This window comes from Bubalus kerabau, chromosome 4 (assembly GCF_029407905.1).
Source record: "Bubalus kerabau isolate K-KA32 ecotype Philippines breed swamp buffalo chromosome 4, PCC_UOA_SB_1v2, whole genome shotgun sequence".
NCBI lineage: Eukaryota > Metazoa > Chordata > Mammalia > Artiodactyla > Bovidae > Bubalus > Bubalus kerabau.
This window is the reverse complement of record NC_073627.1, coordinates 168,714,009-168,734,028: the sequence shown is the minus strand read 5'-3', so window position 1 is coordinate 168,734,028 and position 20,020 is coordinate 168,714,009. Positions and strand designations below refer to the sequence as shown.

The window sequence follows — 20,020 nt, the reverse complement described above, 5'->3', positions numbered from 1 at the left end:
AAGAAACAGACCAACAAAAGCTGGTTTATAAAATAAAAAATACAAAATATGCAAAAATATACAGGGAAAGACATTGTTCTGCCTCTCTATTCACATTGCAAGCACATTTTAATTGATGATGCTGGCTGCAATTTGGCAAACTAACCATTCTCATGTTCCCCTATAGGACAACTCCACTATATACATACATATCTCCTCAAAAATACGCTTTAATTCAGTAATTCTGTTCCTGGGAATATTTAATAGTAAAAAATTGAAAACTGTTTAATCAAGAAGTAGAATAAAAGTTAAACTTTGAAAACTTATAGATGTTGAGCTAGCTGAAATCATGTATATAGAGAATATTTCAAGTATTTAAATGACACAGGAAACTAGACATTATATAATAAGTAGAAGAAACAGCCTTCAAAATTATGGTGATAGTTCCCAGAACACTTCTTGTGAGACATGAGATCCTCCATGGCCAAGTTAGCTTGAGAAATGCTCTAATCAGAATTAAATAAGCTTATACACTGCAGGTCTTGCCATGCTAGAGATTCATAGAATATAAGATGACTTACAGTATTACCTAAATTTCCTTGACCTTGAAACTTATTCTAAGCACCACCTAGTACAGTTTTTTCCAGAATACTTGGATTCCATAGAACATAATATAGGAAGTGCTAATATATGTTGTCTCATTTTTTGTTTTTAAAAAAGTAATGTATCTGTGTATTATGTGTAGTCACACATATGATTACATACATTTGTATACATGTGTGCATAAAAAACAGATAAAATAGATGAAAAGGGATATCTCAGGGTTATGAAGTTACTAATCATTTTTTTTGTTTATATTAGTCTGAATTTTTCAAATTTTCTGCAAAAAATCACTTCCAACACTGAAAAAAAAACAAACTTTTAGAATTCCCACAAAGTTAACAAAACCACTGGTGAATATTGTTTCACACTCTAGTTCGAAGTGGCAAATACAGTTGTATAGAAAAGAGAACTCAAAAGGGCAGGAGGAAACTTTGGGAAGGAATAGATGTGTCTTGGGGCTTTCCTGGTGGCCCAGCTAGTAAAGAGCCCATCTGCTAATACAGGAGACAAGACTTGGGTTCCATCCCTGGATCAGGAAGATCCCCTGGAGAAGGAAATGGCAACCCACTCCAGTATTCTTTCCTGGAAAATTCCATGGACAGAGGAGCCTGCAGGCTACAGTCCATAGGGTTGCAAGAGTCAGACACGACTTAGCGCTATCTTTCTTTCTTTTTCAAAGAGAAAAGCTCAAGCATTAGAGTCAGATCTGAGTTCAGCCTCTTGTTTGTAATCTTGAGCCAAGCTTTTCATCTGTGCTTCTTGCTTGCAAAATAAGAATACTATTAAATACCTTTCCTAGAGCTGCTGTTGACATGACATCAGGTACAGTACAAATGTGTCTAATATGTGTTTCTAGATATGCAGTGAGGGTTTTAACAATTTTTGCTAGTGATTGCATGCATAGGGCAATACCTCTTTAAAGGAATATTTAATTGAAGTTTACTATGTATTAAAATAAATGTTTTTACTGTGGAGGTATACTTCTGAAATGATGAATGAAAATGCTCTTGTTCTTGGCAAAGAACGTGGTTCACTCCATTAAATTGGAGGTAAATGTTTTTAGACCAATGTAAATGATTTCTATTTAATTTTTAGTCAGAGCTCTTTTTTTTTTCCTCTGCTTGCTTTTAGCTCTTGTCAAATAATTGTCATGAAGATGAAGTTTTACTTACTGTGATCCATTATCTGTGACTCACACTCCTTCCTATGACTTTTTTCCCCCAAGAGTCTCATGTTTAAAAAAAATCCATATATATTGAAGAATTTAGTCAGTTTCTCATGGGATTATAGAATTTCTTACTGGGAAGATTTTTCTCAATATATAAAACCACTATTAAATGTTAAGATTTGGCTGCTGTGAATGATAAACTTTACTGTTAGAGTATGTTTTCACACTCTTCATAGCTGTTTTTTCCAATTTTTTTTTTTTTCCACTTCCCTGTTTGTCATACAGCAACTCTATAGAAAGAAGCCCGGTTTGGCCATCACGTTTGCAAAGCTGCCTCAAAATCTAGACAAAAACCGATATAAAGATGTACTGCCTTGTGAGTATCTGGCATGAATGCCTCCTCCCCCCACACACACTGAGATAATGTTTCCCTTTTTAAAACAGATTGTCTGGTATTCTGGAACGACTCTCAGTGTGTCTGTAAACACCACCGTCTTTATTGCAGCCATTTCAAACTCGGAACAGTTGGGGAATAGTGTTTATGCTAATGAGGCGAGGGCTGCAGATGGGCTGGGAACTGAACCCTTGTGTACTTGGGGTGGTAAAAATAACACTCCGAATAATCAGTAAATTTCTTTCTCCTCCACAGATGACACCACCCGGGTATTGTTGCAGGGAAACGAAGATTACATTAATGCGAGTTACGTGAACGTAAGTTAGAATTCCGGAGCATGAGAAAAAGCACATTAATCGTTGTAACAAGCGTGACAGTGACATGCGCGGTGCTTTGCAGTCGGCGAACTGCTTTGCTCTTAACTGTCGTGTCTCAGCAGCACAGCAGCCATTGAGGGAAGGCAGGACGGTCTCATTATACAGAGAATGACACCAAGGTTCAGAGATTAAATCATCTGGAAAGTCGGAAAGCTAACAGAAGAGGAGACCAAAACTCAGCCTTCTGTCCTCAACTGCTGGCCTTTAGGTGTTTTGTTTGGCCATTGGTGCATTTGTAACTTTCTGTATTTTTCCCCCCCATCTGATTACTATACATCCTGCCTAAGAATAAAAATAAAACCACCATAGCCCAAAAACAAAACGTCAACAATTTCAGCTTGTCGTGGGGCAAGTATTCATTTCACTCTGAAAATGCATCTTGGGCAACTTAGCCTCTCTGAACCTCAGCCTCTTCATCCAAACCAGGGGTCAGCACACTATTTCTGTAGAGGGCTACCCCATAAATATTTTGGTCTCTGCAAGCCAAGAGACAAAATTGAGGATATTAATTAGGTACTTATATATACCATTTCAAATGCAACCATGCAAAAATATCAAAAAAATACTGTTAGCTCGCAGTGCAGCATTTAAATTTGGCCCTCAGCTCACTGTTTATCTGATCTAAATAAACAGAGGACTTCTCAAGTTCTCAGATTATAGCATGATGTCAACAACTGCCAGCAAGAATGGGTCTAATCGGTGATAATACTCATTCCAAAGCATCTGTGAGATTCATTGACCCTCACTTTCAGCATTTCTGGTGTCCTGTGATTAGAGCACTGAAATGGTCGGGGCGGTAAGACCATGCACTTGGGTGGAGAGTGGCTAAGACCAGGGCTGAGAACGCCATTAACCAAGCTCCAACCAAGCCATGAATTAGGCACCTCCATTTACTATCCCCACCTAAGAATGAGTGAATCACTGTGCTGTTCCAAAGCTCAGGCAGTTCTGAGTGTTCTTTTACAGAAAACACTTAGTTTAGGGACTTTGCTGGTGGTTTAGTGGTTGAGAGTCTGGCTTCCAATACAGGGGATGCGGGTTCAACCCCTGGTCAGGAAAGCAGGATCCCACATGCCAACTAATAAGCCCGGAGACTCTAGATCCTGCATGCCATGACTAAGACTGGACCCAACCAAAGAAATACTTAAAAATTTAAAAAAACCAAAAGACTTAGTTTAGAAGTAAAAGCAGAGCAGGGTAGGAGGGGATGACAGTTGACTTGTTTTAACATTTTAACGTTTATCAGTTTGGACAGTACCTATTGTGAGGTGGTGGTGTGTGCAGGAACTTGACTCTGATAATCATTTCACAGTGTATATGTATATCAAACCATCATGTTGTATACCTTAAATATATACCTTTTTTATTTGTCATTTATACCTCAGTGAAGCTGGGGAGAAAAATTGATCAACTGAGTGGCACAGACATTGGCAGCCATGCAGAAAGCAAAGCGTAACAGTAGTTGGTGGCATAAGCCTGTGTGGTTTATGCTTCAAAGAAAATATTTTGATAGAAAACCCTGCATAGGAAAAGTTGCAGACATAAGGATTGGCATGCGTTGCTGAAAATGCAGATTCCCAATATTGATTATATTTAGGATACAGCAGAGAAGGTCATTTAAACTCTTTTCATCTTGTAGGTCCATTTCTGATTATCACCTATTGAATTTCACATAGTTTTATCCTGAGTAGCTAGCATTATTGTCAAACACCTTTGAAGCATTTTCTAAAGTAGCTTTTTCTTTGATTATTCTTATTGGCCAAAACTTGGTAGAACTGTTCTTCTGGTGTGCTGACAGTCACCAGCTCAGAGTGTGTGAGCTGCAGTTCCCTGTCCGCCTTGTGGCAGTAACAGATTCTAATGCCTGAACCATCTCCTGCCAGATGGAAATTCCTGCTGCTCACCTTGTGAACAAGTACATTGCCGCTCAGGGACCCCTGCCACATACCTGTGCGCAGTTCTGGCAAGTGGTCTGGGACCAGAAGTTATCACTCATCGTCATGTTGACGACTCTCACCGAGCGAGGCCGGGTAAGTGGCTTGACTTCCAGACAGGCGTGCGTCACTCTGTGCTCTGCTGGAACTCGAACTTCAGAGCTGGAAAAGGCCTTACTGAAATGTCACCCAGTCCAGCCCCCTTTGTGACCCATGAATCTGTACACAGCTCCTGATGGACAGCTCCAGGGATGAGAAACTCAGCCCTTCTCCTTCCCACTTGCTGGCCTTTCCGAGCTAAGCAGTGATCAGACAGCCCCTTCCGTTCCTGCCTTGAATCTGTTACAGCAAGCTGGAAGGTGCTTCCCCTTGCCTCACCTGCCCCAAGACTCCTGTGTTAGCTGTGATCTCACCCACCCAGAACACGTGCTGATCCTCAGAAGAGCAGTGTAAGGCCAGGTTCACAATGGAATACAAAGTAGGAGAAATTACCTCTGTCAGACTCTGCTTGTGTTACAGCAAAACCTGATGCAAAAAAAAAAAGCTAAGAAGGCCTTAATTAGGAGAGCAATGGCAGCATGCAGTGTTCAGCCTGACATGTGTGTTTCACAGGAACAGATCGCTGATCATGTAACTGAAGTCAGTGTGCAAGGAGTGCTGTGTAGCATGAGTTCTCTAACTTCTGTCTGCATTTAGATATCTTCATGATGAAATGTTCATCCAGTTCAGTTCAGTTCAGTCACTCAGTCGTGTCCGACTCTTTGCGACCCCATGAATCGCAGCACACCAGGCCTCCCTGTCCATCACCAACTCCCGGAGTTCACTCAGACTCACGTCCATCGAGTCAGTGATGTTCATCTGGAAACATTCAAAAATCAAATATAAATTAATATTTAAGGGATCTATGTGCCACTTCCTCCCAGACCTGTCCTCAGTATATAGTTCAGAATGCCAGATGGATCTGTGCCAGAAGTTAGAGTATAGAATTGGAGTGGATCGTACGTTTAAGGAGATCAGTCTACACTCTCACCCCAAAGAGCAAAATCAGGATTCCTGCTAATTCTGGAGAGCCTTATGGGTTCACCTAGGCTGTCCCAGGCAGATGGCTCCCCACCTTGGCTAAAACACTTCCAGGGTCCATCCGTGGGTTATTCAGCTCTGATTTTCAAAAAAAAAAAAAAAAAAAAAATCCCTCTTCATAACGAACTGAAATCCACAGCGCTTTGAACCCCACTCCACCAGCTTTTCTTGCCTGGAAGACACAGTAATAAGTGGCCCTTCTCTTCCATGCAATGCCCTTTCAGATATCTGAAGATAACCTTGGACTGCCATTAAGTGGGTAGTCAGCAGAAATTGGTCTTTGTCTCAGTGTTGCTGTGGAGTCAGTCTCCCCATTTTGTACTCATGCACTTGACTCCCGAGACCTACACTGTGGCATATCGGTGGGGCTCCGGGGCCAGACTCTGTGGGTTCAGAACAGGTTCTTCTGGAGCAAGTTATAAATACTTAACCTGTCTGACCCTCAGCTTCCCTGTACGTAAGCTGCAGATAGTAGTGCCGTCTCAGAGGGTTTGTGGAGACGGAGACAATATATACAGAAAGCTTAGAGAGCTGTCTGTCACAGGTGCCTGGCAAACATTAGCTCTGTGTGTGTGTCCGTCGTTATCATCCCTGGGAGGATTTGCCGTCAGATCTGGCCTTTTGTGTGCCTTCACGCTCCTTGGGCTTCCCATCTATCATTGTTCACCTTGGCCCTCACTCTTGGCTTCTTGTCACTCATAGTGTTGATCAGAATCTCTCCACATAAATCACTGTTTAAAAATATAAAGGCCCTCAAGAGACAATCAGAAGCTCCTTCTAGAACGCTGTGAGTCAGGGGCATTGCAGACAGTCTTTGGGGAGCAGTTGCTGACTCTCCCAGCTCTGCTTCCAGCCCTGGCCGTCTCTGCATCTGGTTTACCTAGTTACTGTGAGAACTCTCAGAGGCTTTGCTGAAATCACAAGGCGGCAGGTCTGTGGCATCCCTTTGTCTGGGAGTCTTGTTTTTTGCCTTTTTTTAATTTTTGTTGATATTCTGTATCTGTGTGCCTGTGTGTGATTTTCTGATCTTGTTTTGGAAAGGCAACAAAGTTACTGGGACCTTTTTTGAACTCCAGGAATGCCAGCTGGCTCACAGTCCTATCTGCGCTCTCTGTGTTTCTGGATCGCCTGCACCTGTCTTGTTCTCTGGTGTCCTGAGTAAGAGGGTAGACGCCAGGGCCACGCTTCCTGAGTTCATATTCCTGCTCTGTCACTCCCTACCTGTGCGGTTTCGGAAACTGGCAGAACCTCTGCACGAAATGGAATGCTAATGACACCTGTTGTGTATTTGGGAGGCTTCCCAGGTGGCGCTAGTGGTAAAGAACCCGCCTGCCAGTGCAGGAGGCATGAGACGCAGGTTCGATCCCTGAGTCGGGAAGATCCCCTGGAGGAGGGCATAGCAACCCACTCCAGTATTCTTGCCTGGAGAAGCCCATGGACAGAAGAGTCTGGCGGGCTACAGTCCGTGGGGTTGCAAAGAATCATACAGGACTGAAGCAACTGAGCACACATGTCCACATTGTGCATTTGTGAGGCAATCGAATGAGTTAATGCAGTCAGCCTTCTTGGAAGAGTACTTGGCACACAATAAATATCATACAGATGTTGGCTAACAGTAACAGTAGTTTGGGTACCACCTTAATTGTTGCTGGGACTACATATATTTTCAGTTCAGTTCAGTTCAGTTGCTCAGTCGTGTCCGACTCTTTGCGACCCCATGAATCGCAGCACGCCAGGCTTCCCTGTCCATCACCAACTCCCGGAGTTCACTCAGACTCACGTCCATCGAGTCGGTGATACCATCCAGCCATCTTATCCTCTGTGGTCCCCTTCTCCTCCTGCCCCCAATCCCTCCCAGCATCAGAGTCTTTTCCAATGAGCCAACTCTTCGCATGAGGTGGCCAAAGTACTGGAGTTTCAGCTTTTACTGCAGTATTATTTATTATTTTTCTTCAAATTGGCTCACCTTTCCTTGCTTTAAAAAATTTGCTTTGAAAGATATGTCTTAAATGGAAGCCCAATATCATATGCCATAAAAGGGGGGTATGTGTAAAAATGCAAAAGCCACAAGACAATATATATATATATATATTTTTTTTTTTTTTTTTTTTAGTTCTACCAGTTTATTGCTACCAACCCATGACCCTCCACCCTCATGCACACATGCTCAGTCATGTAACCCCATGGACTGCAGCCAGCCAGGCTCCTCTGTCCATGGACTTTTCCAGGCAAGAATACTGGAGTGGGTTACCATTTCCTTCTCCACAAGACAATATTATTAAAGTCTAAATAAATATTCTTACCTTCCAGGCTCTTAACCCGAGGCCTGCTTGCCCACACCCTTGCTTGCTCTTTCCTAAAAAGAGAATTAAAGTACTAAGGAGATAACGTTAAAGCTCTCCTAGGTCCAAATTGAGACACTCTTCATGGCACACGTGATAAAAAACAGGTTCCCACCATGTGGGTCTATGCAGTTTAATACTCCTAGTGAAGTGAAGTCACTCAGTCATGTCCAGCTCTTTGTGACCCCACGGCCTGTAGCCCACCAGGTTCCTCCATCCATGGGATTTTCCAGGAGAGAGTACTGGAGTGGGTTGCCATTGCCTTCTCCAGGGGATCTTCCCTACCCAGGGATCGAACCTGGGTCTCCCGGATTGTAGGCAGATGCTTTACTGTCTGAGCCACCAGGGAAATTTGTTTAATACTCCTAACCTCCTACCAAATCCCACGCTCTGCAGGCCTTGATCTGGGCCATTCTGGCATTTTATAGATACAAGACATCATGTTTATGGCCTTGCTGTCGCCAGAATCTCCCCATATGAAACTGTGCTGTGTGTGCATGTCTGTTCTGTGACTCTGGCAGTGGGGGGAGGGGAGCTGAACACTCCAGGTTTTCTCAGAAACTGCCCGTGGAGGTGCCACTGCCCGAGCTCAGGAGGTCTTCATCGATGCTGCACAGAGCCAACACCTGGACCCACAGGGCAGCCGGGCGCTTTCTCCTCACCTGTGTCGGGCCGCTCTTTCCCCTTCTCAGTTGTCTCGGCCCTTCCCAGCTGCAAGGCCATTGTTCTCCATGGAGTCAAGGGAGCTCCAGCAGGCGTGGCTGGTGACAGATCCTCTGCCCTGATGGCAGCCCCTTCTTCCCTTCCTTCTGCCCACGCCAGCATGGGAGAAAAGGCCCTTTCTTTCATCCAGGAGGCCTCACTTCCTCCAGCTGCTCTCAAGAGTCCTGCCCCTCCTGCTCTGTCCTGATTGGAGTCCGCTCTGAACCTGAGCTCCTCTGAGGTCTCCTTGTGACCCGGGGCTGGGGGGGCAGGGGGTGGGGTGGGGTGTTTGTTTTCCAGCCCTTTCTTCCTAATCGAACCCCTTCCGGCTGATTCCTTCAGGTTCCCGAGTTAGAGATCTGCATCTCCCGTGAGTCAGAGCATTCCATTCGCCATCTCTGGCCCCAGGAACTGACTTCTGTTGTTTATGGGTGGCTGGAAGCCTGTTCTTCTCAAATCCAGGCTACTACATGTTTCCTGCCTCTCCTGTTACAGACTCTCAGCTGACCTGAGCCTTTTGTCCCAAGGTCCCTTATCTGGTCACCACCACTGTCCCTGAATTCCTCCCGATTAGGAGTCAGTCCTCCCGGGCCAGCAGCTCTGTCCCCTGCTTTCCTGAGAGATGAGGTTCTCAGTGTGTCCTGTTTGCTTTTTCCCCTGTTCTGCGTTTAGCTGAGCGGCCTCCCAGTGGGCATGTGGATCTTCCTCTCCGCTCTGTACTGCTCTCACATCAACTGCACAGAGCCTCCCGCAGAGGCTGAGGGTCTGGGAGGCACTCCCACCACAGGCTCGCTTTCATTGCCCTCTCTTTTTATTCCCACCCAAAAATGTTTTCCATTGTGTTCTCTCTTCAGGTCCATTGTTTCCTCCAAGAGGAAACAGAGCTGTAGAGAATGGTCTTTCCATTGAAACACACATCTACATGTGCCCCACTTCCTATCTGTAGGACAGGACACAAGCAGATTCTGTCTCTGAGCCTCAGTTTACTCTTATGCAAAACAGAGGCAGTGACATTATCTACCTCATATGGTTGTTTTGAGGCCCAGATAAAATAATGTCCATAAAAAGGACCATTTAGTGCTTAGCATATACCAATCAAAAGAAAATAGGTATTAGAGACTTCCCTGGCCGTCCAGTGGTTAGGAATCCATGCTTCCCACTTCAGAAGGCATGCGTTCAATCTCTGGTCAAGGAACTAATATCCCACAAGCCTCAAGGCACAACCAGAAAAAAAAAAAAAATAGTCATTAGCATCATCCCTTCCCATAGCAGCAGCATTCATGGGGAAACTGGAGGTCAAAACAGTGAAGTATCTTGGCCAGGATGGCACAGTCAGTCAGTGGAACTTAATAACCAGGAGGGAAATTCAGAACGTCCACAAACTTCTTGCTCTATCTTGGCCAGGATGGCACAGTCAGTCAGTGGAACTTAATAACCAGGAGGGAAATTCAGAACGTCCACAAACTTCTTGCTCTTTCTGCTACACCCCCAAATGCTTTGAGATCCAAATCAACCTAAAATCTAGATTTGATTGAGAGGTAAAGAGAGTCCTGTTCTAGTCAGATTCACTGGGAGTCTCTAGAAATAGAGATATTTGTGGTTCAGCCCTGAATGGGCTCATCACTTCAGACAGAAGCTTCCCATCAGCTGTCCTGTGGGCAGGACCCCAGGAAGCCTGCAGCAGAGAGCCATACCCCTTGTGCAAAGGAGGAGGTGGGCACAGGCCTGGTGGGCCTCCACTCTGCCTCGGGTTCTACAGACAGCCTTTGTGTCTGAGAGGAGTCGGGAAGTGGTCACGAACCAAAATCCCCAGGTTTAACATTTACAAGTAAATTCTTAGCTCCACCTTCCCAGCAGCATGCTTTAATTCCAAACATTCATTGTGATGTTTGAAAATAAAAATAGGAAAGCTCTTTTAAATTTTTGTGCGTCTGGGGGTTTATACCCCCTCTTCACTTTAAGCAAGCATAATTTTTACCCAAGTCGATGCAGCTGTAGGCTTGGAGAGAAAAAAAATTTTTTTGAATGAGTCAGAATTTGACTGATGGATCAATGATGGGACAGGCAGCTTGACCTTGAACTTTGCTTTGAGGCCAGAGGCAGGAGCGAGACTGCTAGGAAGAGGATGCAGAATTTAGAAAGTGAAAGTGAAGTGAAAGGTAAAAGTCAGTTGTGCCTGACTCTTTGCGACCCCATGGACTGTAGCCCACCAGGCTGTGCTGTCCATGGAATTCTCCAGGCCAGAATACTGGAGTCCATAGCTGTTCCCCTCTCCAGGGGATCTTCCCAACCTAGGGATCGAACCCAGGTCTACCACATTGCAGGCAAATTCTTTACTGTTTTAGCCACCAGGGAAGTCTCTAATACCTCTCCACCAGATCTTCCTGACCCAGGAATCGAACCCGAGATTCCTGCATTGCAGGCAGATTGTTTACCAGCCAAGCTGCCAGGGAAGCCCTAGGATTTGGTAGGGGGAAGAGGAGACTGGGGAGAGGGGTGGGGGCAGGGGGCAGTCTACCTGTGGAAAGGCACAGCGTCCCTGGACCGGGGGCAGCTCACGGAGTCCCACTGAGCCCGGGTTCCTCCTCTGCCGTCTGCCGAGCATTGGCTCCATGTGAGTCATCTGTGAAAGCGCTCACGGGACTGTAGCCACCACAGTGATGGCGGCGGCCGCTGACTGAGCCGGGCACTGCACACCATCACCTCCAGCCTCTGTCAGCATCTGGGAAACAGGTGCCGTCCTGTCTTTCAGGTGGAGAATGCGGAAGTCAGAGAGGTTAAGTAGTAGCAGGTTTGAGGTCACAGGGCTCACAGAGGAGAGAATAATCCTAATGGAGTTCTGTCTGGCTCTCAAATGTGCACTCTTAGCGGCCATGCCTCGAGGCCTTCCTCCTCAAGGGGGTAAGGAGTGGACGGTGGAGGAGGGATGAGGTAAAAGGGGGAGTTGAGAGCAGGGAAGGGGCAGAGGCCTTGCAGTGGGGGAGGGTGGGGAGCAGAGGTCGCTCCTAAGTCAAGGCCTCTCATGTCTGTCTGAGACTCTCCTGCCCTTCCAGCAGTTGGACCCGGTGATGAGGAAAGAGAGTCAGTGCGTTCCTCCTGGAGCTCCAGCCAGGGTGAGAGCTGTGGCCTGGCCCCTGGCAGGCTGACTGCGCCCCTCTCCTGAACAGTTCAGCACAGACGCAGGGCAGAGCGGCCTCGCCCGCGTTTCTTTCCCCGCCAGCAGCTCTCAGAGCATCTAGTGCGAGTGAGAGAGTTGTAGCCCAGTGTCCCACCTGTCTGTCCGTTAACTACTCATGAGCACCCCCACAGCCCAGCCTAACTCCTGCCCGGCGATTCCCTTGCAGACCAAATGTCACCAGTACTGGCCCGATCCCCCCGACGTCATGGAACACGGCAGCTTTCACATCCGCTGTCAGTCAGAGGACTGCACCATCGCGTACGTGTTCCGGGAAATGCTGGTCACCAACACCGAGGTGAGCGGGGCCCGTGTTGCAGGGGCTGTGGGGGGACCCGGGAAGGCGCGAGTTAAAGGCTAGTGCTAAATCAGCGTCCACCGTAGGCCCGGGGAGGCCTCTACTTCTGGGTCAGCCTGGGTTTTCAGCTGGTGAGCATTTCAGTAGATGTGCAAGGTTGCCTGGAAAAGAGCCAGCATCTGTGTTCACAGCAGTGTATTCACAACAGCCCACGGGGGAAACAGCCCAGGTGTCCACCGACAGATAAACAGAACGTGGTATATTCATACCGTGGAATCCTAGTCCCCCCACAAAGAAGGAGATTCTAACCTATGCTGCAGCATGGCTGAACCTGGAAGACGTTGTAATGAGCGGAAGAAGCCAGACACAAAAGGACAAATACCATGTGACTTCTGGAGTAGTCAGTTCAGAGACAGAAGTAGGATGGTGGTTGCCAGGGCTGCAAGGCTGTGGGACGAAGAGTTAGTGTTTAATGGGCATGCTGTTTCAGTTTGGGAAGCTGAAAAGCTTCTAGGAAGAGTGGTGAGGGTTGCACAACTTTGCCAATGTACTTAATGCCACTGAACTATACACTTAATAATGTTTAAAATGGTAGACTTCTTGTTATGTATATTTTGCCCATTAAAAAAAAAAAGCCAATGTGGGTGGCCTTGACAGCAAGTACCATGGGAGCAACCAGGAAGAGATGGCTGTGGGCAGAAGTGGTGGAGAGCCATCGGGCAGGAGGTAGCCTCCGCAGAGTCCTAGAGACAGGGCGGGCCCAGGAGCATCAGGGAGGTGGGTGGGTGGGAGTGGGCAGGGCTCATGGCCGGGAGATCCCCAGTGGGCAGAACAGCGTCCAGAGACAGGAGCTTGCTGGCTGGAGGCTGGGAAGGGGCCGGGGTCCTCCTGCTCACCAGTCCAGATAGACTCAGTGAGGCTCCCCTGCCCCTTCGCAGACCAGGGAGGAACACACAGTGACCCATCTCCAGTACGTGGCCTGGCCAGACCACGGCGTCCCCGATGACTCCTCAGACTTTCTGGAATTTGTGAACTACGTGCGGTCCCTGAGAGTGGACGGTGAGCCTGTCCTGGTTCACTGCAGGTACTGTGGCTTGTTGACCTGGTTTTACCAATACTCATACTCCTTGGGCGAGGCCTGGAGACAGTTGGCAGGCATCAAACCCACCTACATCCCTCAAGACTCAATATGCACTTACAAGGCTCTGGTTGCTTTCTGTCTTCACTCTGTCCAAAGATTTGGACAAATTCTGACTGCACCCTAGAACTGGACAACAGAGTCCCTACCTCGTCTTTCCCTCTGTTCCTGTGATAGATGTGCAGGAGATGGGGGTGGAGTTTGCACAGAAAGATGGGTTTCTTCCCATTGGTTTTTTAAGCCTCTGGCCTGTTTGGGAGCACGCCCTGAGCATTTGTTCCATGTCCTTTGAAGGTCAGGGAGGAGAACTCCGTCTGAGTAACACGGGAACTGGTGAGGAGCTGAGCTGGGCTGTGCAGAAATGCTGTCTGAGCAAATTCCGCCTCTGCTTCTCTTTCCCCAGTGCTGGGATAGGTCGAACCGGTGTGTTGGTCACCATGGAAACAGCCATGTGCATGATCGAGAGGAACCTGCCCGTTTACCCACTGGATATTGTTCGGAAAATGCGAGACCAGCGCGCCATGATGGTGCAGACATCAGTGAGTAGAAATCTAATAATAAAAATACTAACAATGGCTAGGCCTGTACAAACGGCTTTGCAAGTCAAGAGACCAAGGCCCCAGGGGACTGAGTCACTCGCCCATGGTCACAGAGCTCGTCAGGGGCTGAGCAGTTCCAAGGCCCATCCCATCTGGCCTCTGCGGCTTGCTGCCCTCCACTTCTCCTGCCGCACAGTTTGTTTCCTGACAGCCACTTGCTCCCTGCTGACGAGGGAGCAGCCCTGACTGCACTCTGCATTGTCAAGACGCTGACCCATCATCACCTTTCTGTCAGAAGTAAGCAGGGTCACCTGAGGGTTTCACCCCACCCACCTAGACGTTTCACAGGGCCCCACTCTCTCCCACTCTGGGCTGTCTTCCCCTTGGTACCCAGAGCTGCCGGTATCCTCAAGAGGAAATAATCTGGGGACTTCTTTGGTGATCAGTGGTTACAATTCTGCCTTCCAATGCAGGGGACATGAGTTCAATCCCTGGCTAGGAAATTAAGATCTAGGTGCCTCATGGTGCAGGCCAAAAAAAAGAGGAAATATTCTGGTTTCCCCTAGATCTACAAGAGGGGCAGGGGGCTCTGGGGAAGTGCACAATTCACTCTTCCCCATGTACAGGGCCACCTTTGAATAGTCCCTTAACCTCTCTAAGCCTCAGTGTCCCCATCTGCAAAATAAAGACCGCCCCCTATTCATTCATTCATCCCTTCAACAGATAGTGCACCAACAGGAGAGGCCTGAGCTTTTATCCAGCAGGACTGGCTCAGTTGACTGTGAATATCAGCAGCAGTGGGAGAAGTCCAAGAGGAGCCTGAGAATTCAGGAAGAGTTTCTGAAGCTGACTTGGAAAGGCAGGGCTTTCTAGAGGAAAGGCCTCCAGAACACCCCACACACCCCCACACCTACCCACCCCACCCCTGATGGATGAGGAGGAGTTAGCAGAGAAGAGAGCGGGACTTGCACACAGCTCTGTATCCTCACAGGCTCATGGCCTATGTTCGTAAGATTTCTCTAATGATTATGAGTTCTTGTTTTTATTTTTTTTTTACATTTCTTTACAATGTTGTGTGAGTTTCTGCTAGACAGTAACGTGAATCGGCTATAAGTATGCAAATATCCCCTCCCTCCCACTTACCCATCCATCCTGACCCCACTAGGTCATCATAGGAGCTCTTGTTTTAAATTCATGTGCACTCCTGGGTGGCCTTAGCGGTAAAGAACCCACCTGCCAATGCAGGAGATGTAAGAGACGCAGTTCAGTCCCTGGGTCGGGAAGATCCCCTGGAGAAGGGCATGGCAACCCACTCCAGTATTCTTGCCTGGAGAATCCCTTCTATGAGAAGCCTTTCAGGCTACAGTCCATGGGGTTGCAAGGAGTCGGATACGACTGAAGCGACTTAGTGTGCACGCACCCAAGAAATCTGGTTAAGAAAAGAAAAAAGTTGTTAAGACTATTCTCTGCCCGGTTTTGTGGTATGGAGGACCTCATTGTTAGTTTAAAAAAAAACTGTTTCAAGTGTATCTTCTGGACACATTTTCCTAGCTGGGGCCCCTCAGTCTGAGGCTTTCCTTCACCCTGAACACATCCCTCAAATAAGTCTCAGGTGTTTGTTAATGAAAAGAACCGTATCCTGCAGAGCGACTTCCAGTGGCTGTCCTTTCAAAAAGACAAAGTCCAGACCCCTGACCCCAGTGCGGGGGTCCCCCACAGTGAGGTCCCAGCCCACCTGTGCAGCCTCCCTCCAGTACCCCCACACCCAGGTGTTCCAGGCCGGGACCATGATCCCTGACCCTGCTCCTCTGAGCGAGCATCTTTGTCAGAGCGGCACGCTGGTGCATCTGCTGGAAGGGCCACCCTGCAGTGACCTTTGTCCCTTCCGGACTTCCCCAGACTGCTGGTCCCCCTCGGCCGAGTTGCCCAGCCCTCCCTGGGAGCTACCCTAGCCCTTGTCACACAGAACAGTGAGCTCACAGGTGTGTCCGGTCCACTCTGTGCCCCTGGATGTAACCCAGGGCCGGGCCCAACTTGAGCTGGAGCTCAGGGTGTTTATGAATGAGGTGAAAGAATAACTGTGTCTGGGGTGAGAGGCTGTGTTTGTGGAGCTGCTGGCCTGACGGGCTTTCGTTTCCTCCCCAGAGCCAGTACAAGTTTGTGTGTGAAGCAATTCTTCGCGTTTATGAAGAAGGCTTAGTCCAGATGCTGGACCCCAGTTAAGACTGCTGTGAAGACGTTCATTCCTCTTTCCCCGGGGCATCCTCCTTCTCTCTGGAGGCGGCAAGAGGAACCTGTAGGCTGTGGGAAAGGACTGAGCACATTTGACCCAGGCACTTTAAATTTCTATTAAAAAAAAAGGTATCGTGTACATAAGAACTGTGTAGATAACGCATGCGGTTATAGCATCATGCAGGCCCGCGCCTGCTCTGGAGAGAACTAAGCGGAAGGGGAGCTCAGTCTGGGGCCTGTCCTAATGCCTTCCTCTCTCTCCATCTCCATATTCCTGTAAACCATCCTTGGGCAGTTGGGAGAGGACACCAGCCATGCTGTGGGCCTCCCAGAAGCGAGATGGTGTGGCTGTTCAGAGTTACTTGGATGCGTTGTGTGTCTAGGACTAAGAGCTGAGCTTTCCGTGGGTCTGGGCGGAGCTGAAACAGTGTTCACCAGCCCCAGTGATGCTCGGGGGACCCCATGAAAGTACTGAATGGCAGGGGATGGGGTGCCAGGCAGAGGACGAGCAGTGCCTTTGTACCCTTGTGCCCTCCCTTCCTTTGTCCAGTCTCCCTGCCACGTCTGCCATTGGCGTTTCTGAGAATCGTGTCCACGTGCCCTGCCTCCTCCCTGCATTAGTGACCCTCCTCAGGTTCCCACCAGTGCCTGAACCGGACGAGCAGTGCAGGTTTCAGGTGAGTCTTCAGCTGAGACCCTGAGAGTGAGGACTCCCGGTGTCGCCCCGCGTGTTAGCTTTCGGAGCAGGCGCCTCTTGTGCCCGCCTCCCTCCTGCTGCACACCCAGCGCCCAGGACTGGAATCATCCACTACTGAATCTAATACATGGATTGCTGCTACTTCGAGCTATTACACTTGAACCATTACGATTTTCCTGAGGGGAGATGGGATGTCATCTAAGTATTCAGAATCTTTGGCCCTTCTGAGGAAAGATCTAGACGTTGAACCATGGGAAACCCAGCTTCGAGAGGGTTGCCTATGGATGTGTATGTGTGTGTTGTGTTGTGTGTGTGTGCCCACGGGTGAGTGTCTCTCAGGATTCCTAACTTGATTCAAATTACAGTTGAGTTTATATAAATGAGTCTCTGTATAGAAGAACAAACGTGTGCATTCACTCTTAGTCACAATGGTCTCCGTTTCATTTCAAAGGAGAGGATCAGACTATCTGAATATAAACACAATTTGATGTTAATTTATTCTAAGTACACCAAGATTTTGATTGTCCTAAGGAATTCTGCCTTTGTTAATACTGTGTTAATTTTTTTTTTTTAATTTGTGCCAGGATTGTAGCAAATTATTATTTAAGGAAAATAAATTACGTGAAAATTCGAACATGGTATTTTGAAATAGTGGTTTTATGTATCCAGAAAAAACAGCTAACTAAGTATCCAATTTCTTGACGGGATTTATAGAAAAAGGATGGTTCCATGTTACAGCGCACTGAAATGAGGCCGTTTTGATGTTTAGCAAACTCCAGACCAACTGAGCAAAAACGTTTCCTGGTCACAAGATGGATAAAGACCTTTACGTAGGGGCCAGGTTTCTAAAGTTCTTTGTCTCCAGACCTAGCATATTTACTGCATTCTTTCCATCTTTTCCCCACTGACATTTCACTGTTAAATGACAGGGGTTGGGGGAGCTGTGTACAGTGCCATAACCCACGCTGGGCAGCAGGAGATGACGAAGCCCCAACCTTGTCAGCATGGTGCCAGGCTAGCTGAGTGTAGCAGCAAGGCTTGGAGCTAAGGGCTGGGAGATCTAGTTTCTGATTCCACTCAACAGCTAGCCCTGGGCCTAGTCACCTGAAAGCTTTACCTCCATTTTCTCATCTGTAAAGTAGGCGAACTAGATAATACTGAGGACTCTAGGTCAAATACGAGGATTGAATGAGATCACGCTGTTAAAGTTTTCATCAGCTGGAATCTGACTCTGCTCTGGATGCATTACTTGGAAAAATTAATTTATTAGTGACTAGCCCCCAAATCCATGAAACAGAAGTAGAATCACTGGGGTTTTTGTAAGAGGAAATCGCTTTTATTCTCAAGAGAACCAAGGGCACAAAGGAGTATCGTACAAGTACTTCTATTCAATCTGGACTCAGAAAATTCCATCAGCCAGGCACCAGAAAAGAGAGAAGCCTGAAGTAAATTAAAATGCCATCAGGATATTGAGCAAATCATTGCCATTTGATAAAAAAAGAAAAAGGGCATCACCACCCTGTGTATAAAAAGCTTGCGAAGTTTAAATGAGTTTGGAGATTTGTGTTTGTGTATTTTTTTTTTTTAAAGAAACGCATTGTTTAATATGGTTGCAGAAATGCTGCCATTATTTTACATCAATTTCCTAAAAGTTTACCAAAGATTGCCACCAACCTTTTTCCGCCACTGTGCAGGCCAGTAGTTCAGACTCAGCAGATGTTACCAGGAACAAAATCCATGCAATCCTGGGGAAGAACAAGACAAGACAAGAGAATTATCAAAAGGAGTAAAATGTGCAAGTACATATTATAGATGCTACTGATCAAATTGGGGAGTTCAAGATTTCAGCTTCACCACCTTATACACTTACTCAATTGGACCTAAGAAGCCCTTATTAGCTGTAAGTGAAGAACTTCATCAGAATCAGGATAAATAGTTTGCCCAGGAAATTGGAGTATGCATGGAGAAGACATTTACATCCTGCATTCTGGCGCTCTCCGAAGATCTAATTAGACATCAGTGTGCAGACATAAGACGGGAGGTCTCTCCTGGTGTCACTCCTTAGAACCCGCGCTTGACGCTGTTTGACTTCCCAGAAGAAGAGACTCAACTCAGTTCAGTTGGGGCAGGAGGGTTAGAGAACAAACTTGGGCTGGTCTTCAGTTCCTACCACAGTAATTTCATTTTTCACTTTGCTTTGAGATGAGCATAGAGGCTGTTGCTGCAGTTGCTGGTTGACGTTTTTTTGTTCCTCACAGAAGTTATCATAGAACCAGAGGCATCGAAGAGGCAGTGTCAATGGGGAGAGGCAGTTAGAGGCAGGATGTGGATCCAGACTAGACTTAGACAAGACACGTCACCCTTGGCCTTCACTTTCCTCATCAGTAAAAGGGAGGTTGGGCTAGACTAGATGAGCCCTCAACGTCTACCATTCTGGGAGTCTGTCTTCCAGAGAATTGAGATTAATCCTAAGCCCAAGCCTCCAGTAAGCTACGAGAGAGAGATGTATCACATTTCTAGAACTTGTCTCCAAGAGCTGGTCCCTCATCTCTTGGCAAAGAGTCTGACTTTAGTCCGAGGAGCCAAGCAGGGGCGTGGGGCTGTCCAGCATCTCTGATAACTCACGTTTCATCTGGAACAACCAAGGGATTTGTGTTAAGTCGTGTCGTTTCGAAAAGTATCTTAATTGATCAGCAATATTTTGTCTGTAAATTTGGAATGTTTTTCATTCTGGCCTGTTTTTACAGTGACTCTGCTGAAATACAATTTGATCAATATAAAAACATTCAAGCTATGCAACACTGTTATTGTGTGTTGATACTTTTATTCTGATGTCTTGATTTTCTGGACATGTTTTCTCATTTTGTTTGCCTTTTTTTTTTTTTTAAGTAAATGTTAACCCTCTTGGAGGAGATTGCTCTGTGCCTGTCTCTACCTTCCTTCTGGTCAGAAGCGTGACCACAGACAGCCTTGACCTGTGTGACAGGTTCTAGATCAGAATCAAGTTCAGCTGTCATGACAACAGTAGTTTACACAAAGGGGAAATCTCTTTGCCCACTATCGTGCAGGACTGCCGGGTGGGTCCATGATCCTCTTTGCCCACTATCGTGCAGGACTGCCGGGTGGGTCCATGATCCCTAGGGTCCCAGGTTCTTTCTGACTTGTTGCCCTCCCCAGTCTGCAGCCATCTACACTGAGGTCCGCGATGGCAGCTCCAGCCACGTTTACATTCCAGCGGACAGAATGGAGGAGGGGGAGGAGAAAAGCAAGACGTGTTCCTTAGGGTGTTTCATGTGGATGTTGTACATTTCACTGATCTGAACGTACAGGGAAATACCTATAGCACAGAAGTCTGGGAAAGG

General features: G+C 47.1%; 1 protein-coding gene across 26 annotated transcripts in view; it reads left to right on the top strand.

Moving 5' to 3' along the window:
• PTPN3 (protein tyrosine phosphatase non-receptor type 3) overlaps positions 1-19,450 on the top strand; it is a 121,046-nt gene extending 101,596 nt beyond the window's left edge. For all 26 annotated transcript variants that reach the window (XM_055579256.1, XM_055579274.1, XM_055579262.1 and 23 more), the window contains 7 exons: positions 2,036-2,126; positions 2,400-2,461; positions 4,405-4,551; positions 11,924-12,052; positions 12,991-13,136; positions 13,594-13,729; positions 15,875-19,450. In XM_055579256.1, the coding sequence (XP_055435231.1) occupies positions 2,036-2,126; positions 2,400-2,461; positions 4,405-4,551; positions 11,924-12,052; positions 12,991-13,136; positions 13,594-13,729; positions 15,875-15,952 (789 nt within the window). In that variant the 3' untranslated portion in view covers positions 15,953-19,450. The remainder of the gene's footprint in view (positions 1-2,035; positions 2,127-2,399; positions 2,462-4,404; positions 4,552-11,923; positions 12,053-12,990; positions 13,137-13,593; positions 13,730-15,874) is intronic.
• Positions 19,451-20,020: the final 570 nt, after the last annotated feature.